Consider the following 19788-nt stretch of genomic DNA (forward strand, 5'->3'; position numbering starts at 1 on the left):
GTCATATTCTAGTACATTTACCTGTATCAATATCTGTATATTTTACACAGTTAGATTGTGTCAACAGAAAAGCCCTCTTTTTAAAAGAAAAGGTATGTAACTACTATTTGGGCGGTGGTCGCCATGTTCTTGCACGTTTTTCCTAATATTTTCTATATAATTTTGTACTTTTTATTCCACTAAATTAATCTGATGATTTTGGTTACTTTGCAAATTCAGATTAACCACCCAGCAGCAGGATATAAGGTCAATTAAATTAGTCCTCAGCTGCAACATTGAAGTGATGAACACATGATTGCATCCAGGCAATTATCCAACAATATGATGTTGGATAATTGTTAAGCACGAGGACTTACAGGTACGTTTAAAAGGAATGGGTTTTATTTAACCAAAAATAATGAAATTAAACATTTTACAAAAAGAGAAAAAGTTCTGGGCACATAAAAGAGGTTAACTAAACAGAACTTAACTTAAGCTACTAACACCACATACAACTGACCTGCTAAAGATGGAAAGGGGACATGTATGTAAATATATATATGTATACACCAGCGGATAAGACCAGGTTGTGACACACGGGAAACTTCACAACCAAACATTACTTATTAAACTACAAACAACAATCAAAACAAAATCCTTACTCAAAAAAAGGATGTTCACTTATGTAAAAATGAATCACAACAAAAACACTTCATAGCATGTATAAAAAACAAACATATTCAACAAAGAATGAAGCTCCCCCATGACGTGGCTCCAGGTGTCACGTTTTGCCAAACAGACAACGAGGAAACATCCCAGGACACTGGTGAGCTCAAAGAAAGAAAAGTTTAGGAAGGAACAGGCTGCACAAAGTAACTTAATGTGCGCGCTTCAAAAAGATACATTGGCATTGGCACTGTCAAACTAAATGAATAAAGTATGAGTATGTGAAACAAAACCCTTGTGTCCTGTAAATTATTTGTACTTAACTTATTGTTTGAAACAAAAAGAATGTGTATGATGTGTCCAAGAAACTATATGAATCAATTGAAGTCAAAATAACTGCCTAAGCAAAATAAAACAAAGTGTTGGTGCGAGAGGTTACCACTCTTTCAGATGGATGTGTGGCCGTCACATTCTGGAAATGGGACATTTTTAATTATGTTGGTTTTAGTTTAATGTTAATGTTCTGAGTACAGAGTTCATATATATATATATATGACATAATCATATTGAAAATTTTCAAAAAATATAGTATTTTGTTATTAAAGAATTTTAATGATGTGATTAAAATCTTGAATCTGATTATATTTATATATGCACGAAATATGATTTTAATATGTAAAAATTATGATTTTTACAAAAATGCGTCAAACTACAAAATAAAGTTATAAAAAAATAATCAAATTAATCCCATAATCAGTAAATCCAACAAATAAAAATATGGTCGAAATAAATATAATTTAATCAAATTCACTGCAGAGTTCTTTTGATTACAGATGCGTCACCTTACCTTTTCATTATACAAATATATATATGAATTCATAAATAACAGTCGGGCTGCTTCGTGCTCTACTTTCCGACGCTCTGGTCCCCTTGGTTTTAACGGTCGTGTGGTACGTGAAGGCATCAGGGCGCTTCATCCAATCGTGAGCGAGAGGAAGACTGACGTCAGCGATGTAAACAAACAGAGGCAGCGGCCATTACAGTCGAGGAGAGTTTCATCCGGACCGAGTCGAACCTGAGGCTGTTCGGCGGATCCCGCTCGTCAAGGTACGAAGCGACGCCGACACACGACGTTGGACTCGTTCGTGTTCGTGTTCGTGTTCGTGTTCGTGTCGGTTTCTCCCGCTCCTCTGTAAGATGGCAGTGTTGAGTGTTGTTGTCCGCCCGACCGAGCCGACTGATAACCACTCGTTCTGTCGTGTCCCAGGTCTTCGTGTGTTTCCGGTGGGAGTCGGGAGAATGAAAGATCCGACTCTCGGCAGCGTCTCGGCCCCGAACACGTCGCTCGGCAGCGGGGTGATCCTGAGCAGCCAGTTCGGTTCCGACGACGACCCGTTCGCCGAGTACATGTGGATGGAGAACGAGGAGGAGTTCAATCGACAGGTGAGGACACGTCACGTGACAGGTGCAGGCCACGCCCCCTCCCGCCGCCTCGCGGTCAGGTTGAGAGTGAAACTTTGAAACTGTTTCGTTTCAGCTGAAAGTCAGTGTCAACAACAACAACAACAGGAAGTGGGTTTTCAGGTCATTACGTCATCAGCTGTTCCTTTGTTTGAGGAGGCGAAGTCTCTCGGACACGCAGAGCCACGAGTCATATTATTACTGTATATAAAGACGATCAGTGACTGTATATAAAGACGATCAGAGACTGTATATAAAGACGATCACTGACTGTATATAAAGACGATCAGTGACTGTATATAAAGACGATCAGTGACTGTATATAAAGACGATCAGTGACTGTATATAAAGACGATCACTGACTGTATATAAAGACGATCAGAGACTGTATATAAAGACGATCAGTGACTGTATATAAAGACGATCACTGACTGTATATAAAGACGATCAGTGACTGTATATAAAGACGATCAGTGACTGTATATAAAGACGATCACTGACTGTATATAAAGACGATCAGAGACTGTATATAAAGACGATCACTGACTGTATATAAAGACGATCAGTGACTGTATATAAAGACGATCACTGACTGTATATAAAGACGATCACTGACTGTATATGAAGACGATCACTGACTGTATATAAAGACGATCACTGACTGTATAAGAAGACGATCACTGACTGTATATAAAGACGATCACTGACTGTATATAAAGACGATCACTGACTGTATAAGAAGACGATCACTGACTGTATATAAAGACGACTATGTGTGTGTGTGTGTCTGTCAGGTGGAGGAGGAGCTGTGGGAGGAGGAGTTTATCGAGCGTTGTTTCCAGGAGATGTTGGAGGAGGAGGAGCAGTGGGAGTGGTTCATCCCGTCCAGGGACCTCCCCTCTCCGGACCCTCAGGACCAGATCAGTCTGATGGTTCTGGACGCAGACGCAGACTTCGAGGTCGGGGTGAGTTCAGAGTGCGTCGGGGAATCTTGGCGCTTGGCGGTGGGTCACAACATGTCAGGTTCCACTGAGTGACCTTCTTCTTCTTCTTCTTCTTCTTCAGATCAACAGCAGCCTGAACCCCAACGCCAAGGAGTTCACCCCGGGCATCAAGAAACACGTCATGTGACCCCGCCCCCTCCCTCCTGTTCCAGCCCGCACTGTGACATATCGTATTTTTCAGCTGCCACTCGACCTTCAGCCTGACGTGTTGCCAAAGCTCTGCGTTCGCTCCCCGATGTTCAACCTCCAGAGTCTGTTACTGTGTATGGTGTGTGTGTGTGTGTGTGTGTGTGTGTGTGTGTGTGTGTGTGTGTGTGTGTGTGTGTGTTAGAATCAGTCTCGAAGTTGTCACTCTTTTATTTTGCACTTTGTTTTGTTCCAGTTCCTCCAGTTTAGATCTTCTTGGTCTTTTTTGGGTCCTCTTTGTGGTTTTTCTGTCCCTGCTGGTCCTTACTGGTCCCTGTTAGTCCTCACTGGTCCCTGCTGGTCCTCACTGGTCCCTGCTGGTCCCTGCTGGTCCTTACTGGTCCCTGTTAGTCCTCACTGGTCCCTGCTGGTCCTCACTGGTCCCTGCTGGTTCCTGCTGGTCCTCACTGGTCCCTGCTGGTCCTCGGAGCAGCCTCTGCTGCCTCATTAACTGATGTTCTTGTTGAGTTTTTTTCTAATTGCACAGAAAGTTACTGTATAAAATGTCGTATAAAGAAAAAAAAGTTGTAAAAAAAAAATCTATTTTTTCTTAAAGTACTTGAAAATAAATGTTTATGGAGAAAAACTTCTTCTCGAATTTGTATCTGGTCTGGTCACATGACACCCCTCTCACAGCAAACAGGAAGTAAAACATCACAGATTGGAGGTTGCATTAAACCAGATTAAAGACAATATTCTATAATAATAATTAATTCCATAACATTAAGATCCATAACAGAATCTGTGTCTGACGGATAAATGTCCTCAGTTCTGTGTTTGTCCAGCAGGCGGCGCAGTTGACTGTGATTCATCCACTGGCTGGTTTGTGATATTTTATTTATGTTACAATTAGAATTCAAAATCACCTCATTTAAAGTTCTAACTTTTTAAAAGTGTAGATTTTATTTCCATGACGTGGACGTTTGGACACTTTGACTCAGTTAAACAAGTCAATGGATTCATCAATCACAAGAATTAATAATGAATACGATCAATAGATGAAGAGTATTTGTATCAGAACTTAAATTCATGACATCAGCGACCACATGACGTCACAAAGGAGGAAGAGGAGGAGGAGGAAGGTCTGTGTCTGCCGACTGTGAGTATTAAATAAATAAAATAAATAAACTTTATGTAATAAAAGTATAACTTTTCTATTTGTGTAACAACAAATCAATCAGATGAACAGTTCAATAATAAATAGGCTCCGCCCCCTTTTTAGATTTGAACCTGGTCTGAATCATTGATATGTTCAAATCAATGTGATTACAAACAGGCAGCTGAACCAGCAGAGGGGTGTGTGTGTGTGTGTGTGTGTGTGTGGGTGTGAGGGGCGTGGTCTCGGGGTGCAGGTCACACATTCTTCCAGGCAGCTGATTGGACGGAGGAAGGAGTCAGGGAATGTGCAGCAGCCACAGATGTCTACAAAGAGCCACTGGGGTCACGACCCCTGTGTCTGTGTCAGGCCCGCCCCCTTCATCCCATCTGCATATCATCATCACCACCATCATCTTCACCATCATCATCTTCATCATCCTGAGGACGACACACAGGCTCATTGTTCCTGCGAGCGTCAGGAGGTACGGAGGCCGTGAGCGCGCACAGCGCGTTCTGAGTGTCCCCTGGTGTTTCCAGGGGACACTCAGAACTGATGCACACGTCTGAATCATGTGATCACAATGCTGAAATAAATCAAAAACACTTGACTTTGTATTTCATTGTCCAACTCCACTGACGGAAAGAAAACCTTTAACAGCGACGTGAGTCAACATCCGCAGCAACAACAACAAGCGTGTCCAGGTGTGCGTCGCCTTAAAGTGTCCCCCGGAAACACTTCTAACTAACATAAGACACATTTCTGAAGATGAACTACAAAAACCTCAGCAGCTCCATCAGCATGTTTCAGTGTTTATGATTCATATGTAACAGTAACTGACATCTGGGTCATATTCATACTCTTCTTCTTCTTCTTCTTCTTCAGATTGAATCGTTTATGTTCGTTCATGATGCGTCATGTTAAATATCGCTACCGCAACGAATTGTGGGTCTGTTTCTCCTGTCGTCAGATAAGAAGCTCCAGTGTGTCGTCTGATGAAGGAGACAGGAGAGGAAACATTGAAGCTCCTTTCATAAGCACTTAGAGAATCTGAACATGATCATGGTGCTGAGGAAACACTTCAAGGTCACTTCAAGATTTTAGGAAACTTCCTAAACAGATTTGACAATTCGTCCGCAGCCCTGACTCACCTGACAACACCTGTCACATGACCACTCAGGTGTAAACAGGAAGTAGATTGTCTCCTCTGCAGTTGGTTGCTAAGTAACAGGAAATCTTCTGGATTGGTGGACAGGAAGTGTTGGTGACGCTGGTCGTCGAGTCATGACTGATAACAACCAATCAGCTCCTGACACATGCTAAGTACAAGCTAACAAGCTAACACATTTTAACTTGTTAACTTCCGTTTGCCTCTAGCTAGCTAAGATCTGTGATGATATTGTGCAACGTTATTACCAACGTGACAAAGAAACTGAGCTTTGTTTGGAAACGTGGAGATTTGTATTCTCAGAATCACAATAATTATTCACTTCAGCCCTGGGATGATAACGCCAGACGAACCAGGAAGTGACGGTTCCTGTTTCCTTCTGTCTTCTCCTCTTCCTCCCTCCTTCTTCCTCTTCTCTTTCTCTTCCTTCTTCACCGGTCGTGACCTGGAGTCAAAACAGTGTCAAAAACATGTCTTTCATGAAAAAAGAAATAAAAACATTTTCTGTGACGACAGACATTTGACAGACAGTTTCAAAGTTTTTTATTTCTTTACGTCAGTGACAGTTTTTTAAAATTTGTATTTTTATATTCCGACTGTTTAGTTTTTTATTATATTTTCTTTCATGTTTCAGTTCAGATTTATTTTCTCTGTTCAGGAAAAACAAGCAGCACAAATCACAAATACCCTCTGCCGCCCCCCCCCCCCCCCCCCCCCCCCGCCAGCTTTCAGATGCAAACGAAGCAGACATATGGAGAGGAGGTCTCTCTCCCTCCTAAAGATTCAGATTGTATGACAGATCACGTCCAGCCCCCCCCCCCCCCCCCCCCCCCACCAGACAACAGCTTCATTAGGCTGAAAGAAGAGTTTTCGCAGCTTTGTCGAGTCAAGACTCGCGGCTCCTTCTCCTCTTCTCAATTACTCCTTTGTTGGAGCAAATTCAAGTTATTGCTCTCAGAAGCATATGGCCTCTCTCTCTCTCTCTCTCTCTCTCTCTGCCATGCGACCAGACCTCGCTCGCCCCCTCACACGTCAAACACTGAGTCTGTGTTTCATTTTGTTTTTTTCTCACCAGGTAATTTTTTTTATTTTCATCCTTTATTTCACTTTGATTTTCTTTATTGTTTTAAATCCACTGATCATCTGGTGGAGCCACGAGCACTTTATTAATTATGACAGAAAGGAAGAAAAAACAAAGCATGTTGACTTTTGATATGTATATATATGTATATATATATATATACATATATATACATATAAAATCGTTTTTAAATGATCATAAGTTATTATTCTTTAACAAGTTTTATTGTTTTGAGGTGGAACAGGTAGAATTGTTCACTGACTTTATATAAAGACGATCACTGACTGTATATAGAGACGATCACTGACTGTATATAAAGACGATCAGTGACTGTATATAAAGACGATCACTGACTGTATATAAAGACGATCAGTGACTGTATATAAAGACGATCACTGACTGTATATAAAGACGATCACTGACTGTATATAAAGACGATCAGTGACTGTATATAAAGACGATCACTGACTGTATATAAAGACGATCACTGACTGTATATAAAGACGATCACTGACTGTATATAAAGACGATCACTGACTGTATATAAAGACGATCACTGACTGTATATAAAGACGATCACTGACTGTATATAAAGACGATCACTGACTGTATATAAAGACGATCACTGACTGTATATAAAGACGATCACTGACTGTATATAAAGACGATCACTGACTGTATATAAAGACGATCACTGACTGTATATAAAGACGATCACTGACTGTATATAGAGACGATCAGTGACTGTATATAAAGATGATCAGTGACTGTATATAGAGACAATCAGTGACTGTATATAAAGACGATCAGTGACTGTATATAGAGACGATCACTGACTGTATATAAAGACGATCAATGACTGTATATGAAGACGATCAATGACTGTATATAAAGACGATCACTGACTGTATATAAAGACGATCAGTGACTGTATATAAAGACGATCACCGACTGTATATAAAGACGATCAGAGACTGTATATAAAGACGATCAGAGACTGTATATAAAGACGATCACCGACTGTATATAAAGACGATCACCGACTGTATATAAAGACAAGTACTCATCTCTTCTTCCTCTCGCTGTATAAACATGAATCTAAAATCTCTGATCTCCGTCGAAGCTCCGCCCTCACGCGCTCTCGAACCAATCCTGAGTCCGTGTCAGCTGTCAATCATGATGTCTCAGCCTCAGTTTTTATGTCATCAAAATAACTGATGAGAATCAAAGTGATCAGAAACATGACTCCTCCTCTTCTGTCTCTGAGCGTTGACGTCAGCGTCTCTTCTTTGTTGGTGTCGCAGCAGAAGGTTCCTGTCGGCGCTGGCGGAGGCTTTAGAAGCTGCTGGTTGAGAAGTGATGCTTCTGTAAACACGTCGTCCTCCTCCATCACGTCTCTGCACACAAACCTTCACATACAGTTCTTTGTCCCGTCTGTCGGCTCTTATGAATCTCTTCCCCTCCGCTCACAGCCGCCTTGTTGTCCAGGAAGGTTTTAATGTAATGGAACGCTCGTCGTGAATCAGCCGCCATCACCGCGAGGCCTCAACCCGCCTCCATCAATCTGCTGTTGCATTCTGGGAGCAAGCAGCAGCTTCCTATTCACTTGTCTGCGTCTGTTTGCTCAGGGCTGTAATTTACCTTCCGGGGGTTCACCCTGCATTAGCGTCCACAAAGGAAACAGTTTGGTCCGAGCGTTTGTCTTGTGGCCGGGCCAGCCGGCGCCATGGCAACGCCACGACCTGAAAACACACAGCACCTGAAAAGACTCGTCGCTGGACGGACGTGGCCGTCTCCTCATGATCACTGAAGAAGAGTTCAACCTTCACACGACGACTCTGCTCCATCGAAGATGAACCGCAGTCAGTTTCAGGATGAACTGGTTACAACCAGTTAAGAGATCGCACCGTGATTGGTTGTTCATTCTTCTTCTTCTTCTTCTTCATCGTTTTTATTGGCGGTTGGCGACCAGCGTGACAGGAGCATTATCATCTTCTGCTCCGGAGATTTTTCTTTGTCGTCTGACGGTGTCAGAGATTGAAATGTGGCCGAAAGAGGAAGAAGAGAAGAAGAAGTGACTTTTTAAATTTTTTTTTTAATATTATCATTTGTTTTTTAAAAGCAATAAATTGTTGATTTTGATCGGTTCTAAAGAAGTTGTCGTTTGATGTTAAATGTTGTTGCGACAACGAAACTCAACCGTAATCAAATGAGCTTTTTAACTTTCAAAGAAGTGACGTGAGATGGGACCCGGATGGTTGTGTCTGGTCCTCAAACCTCTGACTGTGCTGGTCCGTCTCTCAGCCCTGTCCCTCCTCCTCTCTCAGCTCCGAACACATTGGTTCCTGTCCCGAAGACGTAAATGACTCGTGAAATGAAACCTGGGAAATGAAGTCTTGATCTGTCGCTGTTGTTTCCTCCAGACCGTCGGTGGCCAGCGTTTCCAAAGACGATGAGGTCGGACGTAAGAAAGAGTGACGGCGGCGTCAGGCAGTTCCCCTCCAGTCCAGCGGGTGGCGCTGAACGACATTGATCATCTGGTCCTGTGAGTTCCTCTCTGAGGATATTAACAGGTCTTTTTAAAATGGCACCTGTAATAAAATGCTGGAGCCCTCGACCAATCAGGAGAGTTCAAGCTACCTGTGGAAAAACAACTGCAAGGACATTTTGAACTTAATTCGGACCCTGGTTCCTGTGCAGGTTCCTGGTTGGTGGGCGGGGCCTGGTCCAGGGCCAGATGAGGTGGTTGTGTTCAGGTTGTGTCGTTCGTCGGCGTCTGAGCAGATTAGACTTCTTCTTCTCTCCTTCAGCTCAATCGCTTGTTTTTGTTTCCTCTGTTTCCTGGAGGGTCCTCGAGCCTCCTTCTCTTCTCTGTGAGGGGGGGGGGGGGGGTCGGAGGTGGTGTGTGTGTGTGTGTGTGTGTTGGGGGGTTTAGGGTCTTTGCTTCATTTCATTCTGTGTCATTTTCTCACGTGTTTCACTCCATTGAAATTCAATCACATCTCGTGTCGCTGAGACTTAATCCTGTCAGAGCTTCGCCCCGGACAGACCTCTCACTCGGCTTTTTCTTCTGGCTTTTCTTCTTTTAAATCCCCCCCACACACACACACACACACTCCACCCCCCACAATGTTCACACACAACCCCTCTTTACTCATTTAAATCTCCAAACGTGTCAGCGACACACACACACACACACACACACACACACACACACACACACACACACACACACACACTCACACACACACACACACACACACACACACACACACACACCTCACTCACACACAGACACACACACACACTCACACACACACTCAGTCACTCACAAACACACACACACACACTCACTCACACACACACACACACACACACACACACACACCTCACTCACTCACACACACAAACACACACACACACACTCACACACACACTCACTCACAAACACATACACACACACACACACACACCTCACTCACACACAGACACACACACACACTCACACACACACTCACTCACTCACAAACACACACACACACACTCACTCACACACACACACACACACACACACACACACACACACACACACACCTCACTCACTCACACACACAAACACACACACACACACACTCACACACACACTCACTCACAAACACATACACACACACACACACACTCACACACACACACACACACACACACACACACTCACTCACACACACACACACACACACACACACACCTCACTCACTCACACACACAAACACACACACACACACTCACACACACACTCACTCACAAACACATACACACACACACACACACTCACTCACACACACACACACACACACACTCACTCACACACACACACACACACACACCTCACTCACAGCATCAGCATCAGCGAACGTGCACATATACAGAAAAACAAACCACAAGGCCAAAAGTATGTGGACAGTCCAGTGACTGAAGTTCACCCATCATGCTCCTGCTCTGACGGAACTCGATTTCTCTTCACTGGAGCTGAAACAGACGCCGGCAGCTTGTCCACAACTTTTTGTCCATTTACTGTAAAGCCCACCCACGTGCTCGTTGGCTCTCGGCCAATAGAATCATGGTTGTAAAGTGTTTGACAATCTGTCCATCACTTTGAAGTGACTGTAAAATAAACCTGCCTCCACTTCTTCTTCTATTTCTGCTGCTGCTGCTGTCTCCTCCCACACACTCACACACTCACACACTCACTCACAAACACACACACACACACAGACACACTCACACACTCACACACTCACTCACAAACACACACACACACACAGACACACAAGAAGTTTTAGAATAATTTTGTCAACTAACAACAATGACCTTTGACCCTCAGCGTGTTACAGGTCCAGATGTGAAGTACACAACAAATACACAATATGTACACACCAGGTACACAACGCAACAAGTACACAACAAGTACAGAAACCGCAGCAGTGAAGGAGGCGTTCAGGGTCCATCGTTGGACAAATATCTCAGATTATGATGCCAGGTTAAACTGTGTGTGTGTGTGTGTGTGTGTGTCATATAGAGACCTGTCTCTCTCTCTCTCTGTCTCTCTCTCTCTCTCTCTCTGTCTCTCTCTCTCTCTGTCTCTCTCTCTCTCTCTCTCTCTCTCTCTCTCTCTCTCTCTGTCTCTCTCTCTGTCTCTCTCTCTCTCTGTCTCTCTCTCTCTCTGTCTCTCTCTCTGTCTCTCTCTCTCTCTGTCTCTCTCTCTCTCTGTCTCTCTCTCTCTCTCTCTCTCTCTCTGTCTCTCTCTCTCTCTCTCTCTCTCCTCTTGTTTCCAGAACATAATCAGTTTTCATCTCTTTTGTGATTGTCAGGACAATTTTAGTTTCTTCCGGTTGTTGTTGATGATTTGCTTTTATTCCTTATTCTTATTTATTCCTCCTTTTTTTGATCTGACTTTATCTTGTTTCTTGAGGCCTAGGACTTTTTTCTTCTTCTTCTTCATATTTCCGCTGGTTTCTTTTCCGTCTCCACTTGTCACCTGAGACTCGTCTCCGTCGTCGTGACGCTGGAGGATCAGCGAACTGACGAAGAAGAAGAAGAGTTTTATTCGGTCCTCTGCAGCCGGGGCCTCTCGGAGGCTTGTGCCGGCCCTGCGGCCGAGGGCAGAGATGATTTGTGTGCAGCCGGGTTCTGGGTTTTGTTCCTGCTGAGGCCCATTTGAATGAGAAAGAGGCCAATAGAGTGACCGAGGCAGAAAGAACGAGGCACAAAGGAGCGAGAGGAGCTGAATCTGGACCGAGGACAAATCAGCAGAGGAGTGAAAAGAAGTGCAGGGCGGACGGACACAATGGAACAATTCACCTTATAATCGCTTTGATATATTATACATGCCTGAAGACTCTAAACATTGTGTAATTATTTATAAATGACCCCCCCCCCCCCCCCCCCCAGCAGAAAGACTCTGCAGGTTTCTTGCTTCTCCTCCGTCGAGCCTCGAACTCAACAAATGGAATAATTAATGGAAAATGTAATGCCTGTCTCATAAAGATGTCTTTAAAAAACACTTCATAAAACTTCAGCCGCGGGCCGAGGAGATGAAAAGAGACAAAAAGACAGACGCGCTCAAAGTGTCCGGACCAAAACCACTTTATACATAAATTATATATGTTTAATATCTGCTTGACACGGTGACGTCGCTCAGACTCCCCGGACTTTATCTCTTATTAATATTTTCAAAGCTAATTTTGAGAGGTTTAATATGTTAAAAACAAAAACCAACAGAAAATGACCAAACACATGATTTTGTCTTTTTGAATGTAGACGATGATGTGACAAGATTTTCCTGGATGAAGCTGAGCTCTGATTGGCCCTGAGCCTTCACGTCCCTGTGACCTTTGACCTCTACTATCAAACTGAGGTTGCGGCGGAACGGTCAGAAAAAATATAAATAAATAAATCTAATTTTGAGGTGGAAGGAAAACGATGAAATCAACTTTATTTATAACAGATGTAAGAACAGAATATGAAGGTTTAACCATCAGTGACTCACAGGAAGTGACGACAGAATAAAAAGTCTCACGTTAAATAATATAATAATGAATAAGTAATGATATATCATAATAATTAATAAAATATAACAACATGAGGAAAATGATGATGATCTCGTTTCCTTCTGTCTGAAGAAATGTTTCTTCTTCTGATGAAGTGAAAATTCAAAACTTTTTTAATAAGAGTGAAACATCTTTAGACTTCAACAGATGACGTGACGTCACTTCTGTGACAGTTGGAGTGAAGGATGATGTGACTTCTCCTCCTCCCGAGTGTTGACGGAGGATGGAGGGATGAACTCTGCGGAGCGTGTCTCCGCCCGGCGGGGGGGCGGGGAGTCCTACTGACTCTTCTTTCTTCATTCTTTCTCTTTTTTATCTTTCGGGTTTTAAACTCTGAATGTGGGTTTGGTCTTTTCTGTCCCACAGGGGGGGGGGGGGGGGGGGGGGGGGGGGGGGGGGGGGGGGTGCGGTCCGTGCGTGTCGTTCGCGTGGCCCGGCCGCCGGCTCTGATTGGCTGGCCCGTGATCACCGGCACGCTTCTCTCTGTGCGGGGCGAGCAAACACCGGGGGGGGGGGGGGCATTATGTTAATGAGGCTGTCCCGCGGCACGGGGCAGACCTGCCGCAGCATTCATCCTCCTCATCCTCCTCATCCTCCCGGGTCGGCGGGGGGGTCCCCGGGGGGAGGGGGTGCAGGGGCAGGGGGCCGGTCATTGTCCGGCCCCGGTATATAAGCGGGGCTGAGGCCGGTCGTGTGCCAGGCTCACCGGCTCACACGAGCGGATCCACATGAGAAGAGGCGCGTGTCGATCATCAGCCAACTCCTCCATCGCTCAGGTGAGTCCAGTGCGCGTGCCCCGCCTCAGCTCGCCTCGGCCTCCCGCACGGTGCCACCGGTCCTGACGCGCCTCTTCTCTCTCCTCAGATCCTCCATCATGGACTCCGTCTACTCCGACATCGACAGCAACAGCTGCGACTTTTTCCCGCACACCGACGACGAGGACTCCGGCGGCAGCAGCAGCAGCAGCAGCCGCAGCCCTCTCTGCGCGTCCCCGGAGCCCGAGCAGCAGCAGCAGCCGCAGAAGAAGCGGCGCCGGGGACGCGCCCGCGGCGACGGCACCGTGCCGGTGGTGAGGAAGAACCGGCGCGTAAAGGCCAACGACCGGGAGCGGAACCGCATGCACAACCTGAACGACGCGCTGGACACGCTGCGCGGCGTCCTGCCCGCGTTCCCCGACGAGACCAAGCTCACCAAGATCGAGACGCTGCGCTTTGCGCACAACTACATCTGGGCGCTGTCGGAGACGATCCGCATCGCGGACCTGCAGCCGGGGAAGAGCGGCGACGTCCCGCAGCTGCTGCTGAGCCTCGGCGGCGGAGCCCCGAGTCCCGGCAGCGACGCCTGCTCCTGGAGCTCCAGCGGCTCCTCGTCCTCCTCCTCCCCGGCGTACAGCGCCTCCAGCCCGGGCAGCCCCTCCGCGCCAGAGGACTGCGGCTTCCGGCAGCAGGAGGCGCTGTTCGGCTTCCGCAGCTTCGTGCCGGGCATCTACTGAGGAGGCGACCGGCCGGAGGAGGACGCGTCCCGCCGCCGGAGGAGGACGCGTCCCGCCCCGCGGACTCATGGAGACTCACGTGGACACTGAGAATCACTTTCTGCCTTAACAGACTTCATCTTCCTCCTCGTGTCTCTGACGGATCGAACACGAGAGAATAACTTAATAACTTCTTCTTTGTTTTACATCATTTTTATTTTGTGTTTCTACAGAACCTTTGCACTTTTTCCCTCCTCCTCTCCTCCTCATCTCCTCCTCCTCTCCTCTCCTCCTCATCTCCTCCTCCTCTCCTCTCCTCCTCCTCCTCCTCCTCCTCCTCCTCCTCTCATCTCCTCTCCTCTCCTCCTCTCCTCTCCTCCTCCTCTCATCTCCTCCTCCTCTCATCTCCTCCTCTCCTCTCTCCTCCTCTCCTCTCCTCCTCATCTCCTCCTCCTCTCATCTCCTCCTCCTCTCATCTCCTCCTCTCCTCTCTCCTCCTCTCCTCTCATCTCCTCCTCTCCTCCTCTCCTCATCTCCTCTCCTCCTCTCCTCTCATCTCCTCCTCTCCTCCTCTCCTCATCTCCTCTCCTCCTCATCTCCTCCTCTCCTCATCTCCTCTCCTCTCTCCTCCTCTCCTCATCTCCTCTCCTCTCCTCCTCATCTCCTCGCCTCCTCACACTTGTTTTTGTGTCTCTGAGGTGAAAAGTCAATTTTACAATTTGTAGAGTGATGAAGCAGAAAAGAGCGTGAAAATCGTGTTTCACCGCTCTGACAATAGATGAATGGAGCTGCCCTCATTCATTATCCCCCTCACACACACTAACACACACTCACACACACTAACACACACTCACACACACACACACACACTCACACACACACACACACACAAAAACACACTCACACACTCACACACACACACACAAAAACACACACACACACTCTCACACACACACACACACTCTCTCTCACACACACACACACACACACACACACACACACACACTCACACACACACAAAAACACACTCACACACTCACACACACCCTCCCTCCCTCCTCTCTGTTAGATTCTTGTTTTGCTTTATGTTTTTTATTTATTCGACTCGTTTTGTTTTTGCTCACGTGATGAAATTTGTATTTTGTACATAAAGAGATTTTTATTCTATTTACTTTTGGTTTTCTACGAAATAAATAAAGTTATAACGTTTCTATAAAAACGACTCTCTGACTATGATTCACATTAATATTAATGAGGCAACGGCTCGAAGCCGTCACGATGTGACGTCATATTTCAAATGATAACAGAACTGAAGGACGATTCATCAATACGGTGTGACAATATTAATATTAATATGGGCTGGTAATAACAACAAATACAACCACAATCATAATAACATTAGTACTATATTAATAAAATGACGACAACATTAGCAGCCTAATATTATTATTGATAATAATAAACAAAATAATAATTATAACAATAATGATAACAACTATACTTTACTGATGATATTAATAACAAACACTATGATAATGAAAACATTAGTAATGATATATTATTTTTTTCAGTATTAATAATAAAAAACAACAGTCATGATGAAATAATAGTAACAATTACAAAAGGATTATAATAACAAAAACATTGTTACTATAACTAACTAACATTAGTTAAACTTTATTGATCATAATAATAATAATAATTATCTCTACATTTAGACATTAAAAATCAATACGTTTATCAGAACAGAATCTGGACTCCAGGAGGAAAGTTTATACATATAGTATTATTATTGTTAAAGGTAGTATTATAATAATAATTATAATAATAATAATTATTATTATTATTATTATTGTTATTATTATTATTATTACTATTATCATCATCATAATTATTAATAGTAGTGAAATTAATACCTATAATACTTTCATCTTTAGTAGTAGTTGTTGTTTACATGTTTCATCATCGTGGTTGCCTACAAGTGTCTGTTAGAGCAGCGTGTGTGTTTGTGTGTGTGTGTGTGTGACAGTGTGTGTCTGTGTGTGTATGTGTGTGTGTGTGTGTGTGTCTGTATCAGAATGTGTGTGTGTGTGTGTGTGTGTGACAGTGTGTGTGTGTGTGTGTGTGTGTGACAGTATGTGTGTGTGTGTGTGTGTGTGTCACAGAAACACCTTCAGATCCACGGCGGGTTGTGTGACTCTGACGTCACCTGCTCGCTCGTCATTGGTCCGTCACTCACAGATTCTTCTTTTCTTTTCTTCTTGGCGGGGACGCGTTGATTGCGCGCCCCCGATCGATGCATTGTCGGTGTGCGCGGGGCCGTGCGCTAATTGAGCGGGATTAACGGCCGCGTGCACCTGCAGACTCATAATGAGACTCAGAGAGTTTTAATGAGATTTACTATTGTGACCGAGACTGTAAACACACACACACACACACACACAAACACTGACACACACACACACACACACAGTGTTTTTAGGTCAACAAGAAGGAATGAAAATCATCAGTTTGCTTCAATAGATATATATTTTTATTTTGTCTGTATAGTAATTTATGTTATTACTGAAAAAAGGTAACAAACTAAAGGTACTTAACAGAAACCAAGATCCTGCATCTCTCAGCATCAGATGAGTTTCTTTAGGACTGGAGCACATTTCCAAACACGTCATCATCATCATCATCATCATCATCATCATCATCATCAGCCTCCATCTTTAATCTCCCACAGTTTTATTGAATTATTCAGAACAACCACGTCTTATCCTTCCTCTTCCTCCTGTAGGGGGCAGCCTTTGGTCCGATTGTCAAAATATGTTTTACAGTAAAACCTGTCAGTGTACATATATCTGTGTAAATATTCTATATAGTAATTCTATCAATTCCTGTAATGTAATCATTTCCTGAAGGACACAGCTCTGACCTGTTTGTGTGGTGGAGAGTTGTTGTTGTCATGATGATTCACAACAGAGTGAAGCTCGTTGTGTTCTTCTTCTTGTCCTCTCCTCCTTCCACCTGTCTTCCTTGGTCCACGTCCAAAAAATTCTGTCAGAACTTTCCTTATATATATATATATGTATATGTATACATATACTGTATACATATACTGTACATATACATATACACAAACTTTGGACTGGTACTGTATGTGTTCACTAACAAGGCTTAAACAAGACACCATGAACTGCTGCTGTGGTCACCGTGGTGATGATGCTGATCATCATCACTGAACACGACTGTAGTGTATCCATGACAACGACAAGGACGTGACAGGTTGAGTCAGAGAAAGAAAACAGCAGCACCAACAGTCTGAACGTGTACAAGTAGAGTATGAGGTCAACACGTGTGAGAACAGGGGCTGATGGGAAAGTGAGTCTGAAGGTTTCAGTCTGCAGCTCGTCTCTGGTTCCATCTGAGTCTCAGCTGCTGCACTGTTTGATCACCTCATCAAGAATTGATCAGGAGGAGAGACACGTATTGATCAGAGAGCAGGACACACACACACACACACACACGCTCGGGGGCTCAGCTGGTCGTCAGGGAGACGACTCCTCCTCCGTCCTGCAGGTCGTTACAGTAACAGTGTGAGGTAATGGACGACAGATGGACGAGTGTTTTTACTGACTCACATCTGATCCAGTGAGAAAAACTTTATTAACACAGACGAGACCACGACGGACAAACTCAATATACACAAATACACAATATCAAAAACTGGAATCCACAAATGTAAAATCAATGGACAGTTGCTGATCGTCTTTATCTCTGATCGTCTTTATATACAGACAGTGATTGTCTTTATATACAGTCAGTTATCGTCTTTATATACAGTCACTGATCGTCTTTATATACAGTCAGTTATCGTCTTTATATACAGTCACTGATCGTCTTTATATACAGTCAGTGATCGTCTTTATATACAGTCAGTGATCGTCTTCATATACAGTCAGTGATCGTCTTTATATACAGTCAGTGATCGTCTTTATATACAGTCAGTGATCGTCTTTATATACAGTCACTGATCGTCTTTATATACAGTCGCTGATCGTCTTTATATACAGTCAGTGCTCGTCTTTATATACAGTGACTGATCGTCTTTATATACAGTCAGTGATCGTCTTTATATACAGTCACCGATCGTCTTTATATACAGTCGCTGATGGTCTTTATATACAGTCTCTGATCGTCTTTATATACAGTCACTGATCGTCTTTATATACAGTCAGTGATCGTCTTTATATACAGTCAGTGATCGTCTTTATATACAGTGACTGATCGTCTTTATATACAGTCACTGATCGTCTTTATATACAGTCAGTGATCGTCTTTATATACAGTCAGTGATCGTCTTTATATACAGTCAGTGATCGTCTTCATATACAGTCAGTGATCGTCTTTATATACAGTCGCTGATCGTCTTTATATACAGTCAGTGCTCGTCTTTATATACAGTGACTGATCGTCTTTATATACAGTCAGTGATCGTCTTTATATACAGTCAGTGCTCGTCTTTATATACAGTGACTGATCGTCTTTATATACAGTCAGTGCTCGTCTTTACATACAGTGACTGATCGTCTTTATATACAGTCGCTGATGGTCTTTATATACAGTCTCTGATGGTCTTTATATACAGTCACTGATCGTCTTTATATACAGTCACTGATGGTCTTTATATACAGTCTCTGATCGTCTTTATATACAGTCACTGATCGTCTTTATATACAGTCTCTGATCGTCTTTATATACAGTCCCCGATCGTCTTTATATACAGTCACTGATCGTCTTTATATACAGTCGCTGATGTTCTTTATATACAGTCTCTGATCGTCTTTATATACAGTCACTGATCGTCTTTATATACAGTCACTGATCGTCTTTATATACAGTCGCTGATGGTCTTTATATACAGTCTCTGATCGTCTTTATATACAGTCACTGATCGTCTTTATATACAGTCAGTGATCGTCTTTATATACAGTCAGTGATGGTCTTTATATACAGTCACTGATCGTCTTTATATACAGTCAGTGATCGTCTTTATATACAGTCAGTGATCGTCTTTATATACAGTCTCTGATCGTCTTTATATACAGTCACTGATCGTCTTCATATACAGTCAGTGATCGTCTTTATATACAGTCAGTGATCGTCTTTATATACAGTCTCTGATCATCTTTATATACAGTCTCTGATCGTCTTTATATACAGTCACTGATCGCCTTTATATACAGTCCCCGATCGTCTTCATATACAGTCACTGATCGTCTTTATATACAGTCCCCGATCGTCTTTATATACAGTCAGTGATCGTCTTTATATACAGTCAGTGATCATCTTTATATACAGTCACCGATCGTCGTTATATACAGTCACTGATTGTCTTTATATACAGTCACTGATCGTCTTTATATACAGTCACTGATTGTCTTTATATACAGTTGCTGCAGGTTTATTCATGTTATATAATATCTATACATTAAAGATGAGGTGGACTGTACGTGACTCGGAGGTAACGACTTGTTATTGGATACATGTTCTGTTTCCTTTCTCAACAACTTTCATTTAT

The 19788-nt window shown here is 43.6% G+C and overlaps 2 protein-coding genes and 1 long non-coding RNA gene across 5 annotated transcripts; 2 read left to right on the forward strand and 1 right to left on the reverse strand.

Annotated features, from left to right (window-relative positions):
• Positions 1–359: 359 nt before the first annotated feature.
• LOC118319838 lies at positions 360–1621 on the reverse strand. The gene is made up of 2 exons (XR_004796110.1): positions 1493–1621; positions 360–1117 (listed from the first exon to the last, which is right to left on the reverse strand). It is a non-coding gene; the product is annotated as an uncharacterized LOC118319838 (long non-coding RNA).
• Positions 1593–3885, forward strand: LOC118319837 (polyadenylate-binding protein-interacting protein 2). 3 transcript variants are annotated; one of them, XM_035650522.2, is made up of 4 exons: positions 1593–1752; positions 1913–2088; positions 2901–3071; positions 3172–3885. In XM_035650522.2, the coding sequence occupies exons 2-4, from the start codon at positions 1945–1947 to the stop codon at positions 3235–3237; spliced, it is 381 nt and encodes a 126-aa protein (XP_035506415.1). In that variant the 5' UTR covers positions 1593–1752; positions 1913–1944; the 3' UTR covers positions 3238–3885. The 3 variants fall into 3 exon arrangements, with proteins under 3 accessions (XP_035506415.1, XP_035506417.1, XP_035506416.1); XM_035650524.2 differs by having other exon boundaries at positions 2901–3065; XM_035650523.2 differs by having other exon boundaries at positions 1699–1837.
• Positions 3886–13392: 9507 nt separating this feature from the next.
• Positions 13393–14533, forward strand: neurog1 (neurogenin 1). The gene is made up of 2 exons (XM_035650519.2): positions 13393–13524; positions 13613–14533. Exon 2 carries the CDS (start codon positions 13623–13625, stop codon positions 14238–14240), a length of 618 nt encoding a protein of 205 aa, XP_035506412.1. The 5' UTR covers positions 13393–13524; positions 13613–13622; the 3' UTR covers positions 14241–14533.
• The last annotated feature ends 5255 nt before the right edge of the window (positions 14534–19788 follow it).

Source organism: Scophthalmus maximus, chromosome 9, assembly GCF_022379125.1.
Source record: "Scophthalmus maximus strain ysfricsl-2021 chromosome 9, ASM2237912v1, whole genome shotgun sequence".
NCBI lineage: Eukaryota > Metazoa > Chordata > Actinopteri > Pleuronectiformes > Scophthalmidae > Scophthalmus > Scophthalmus maximus.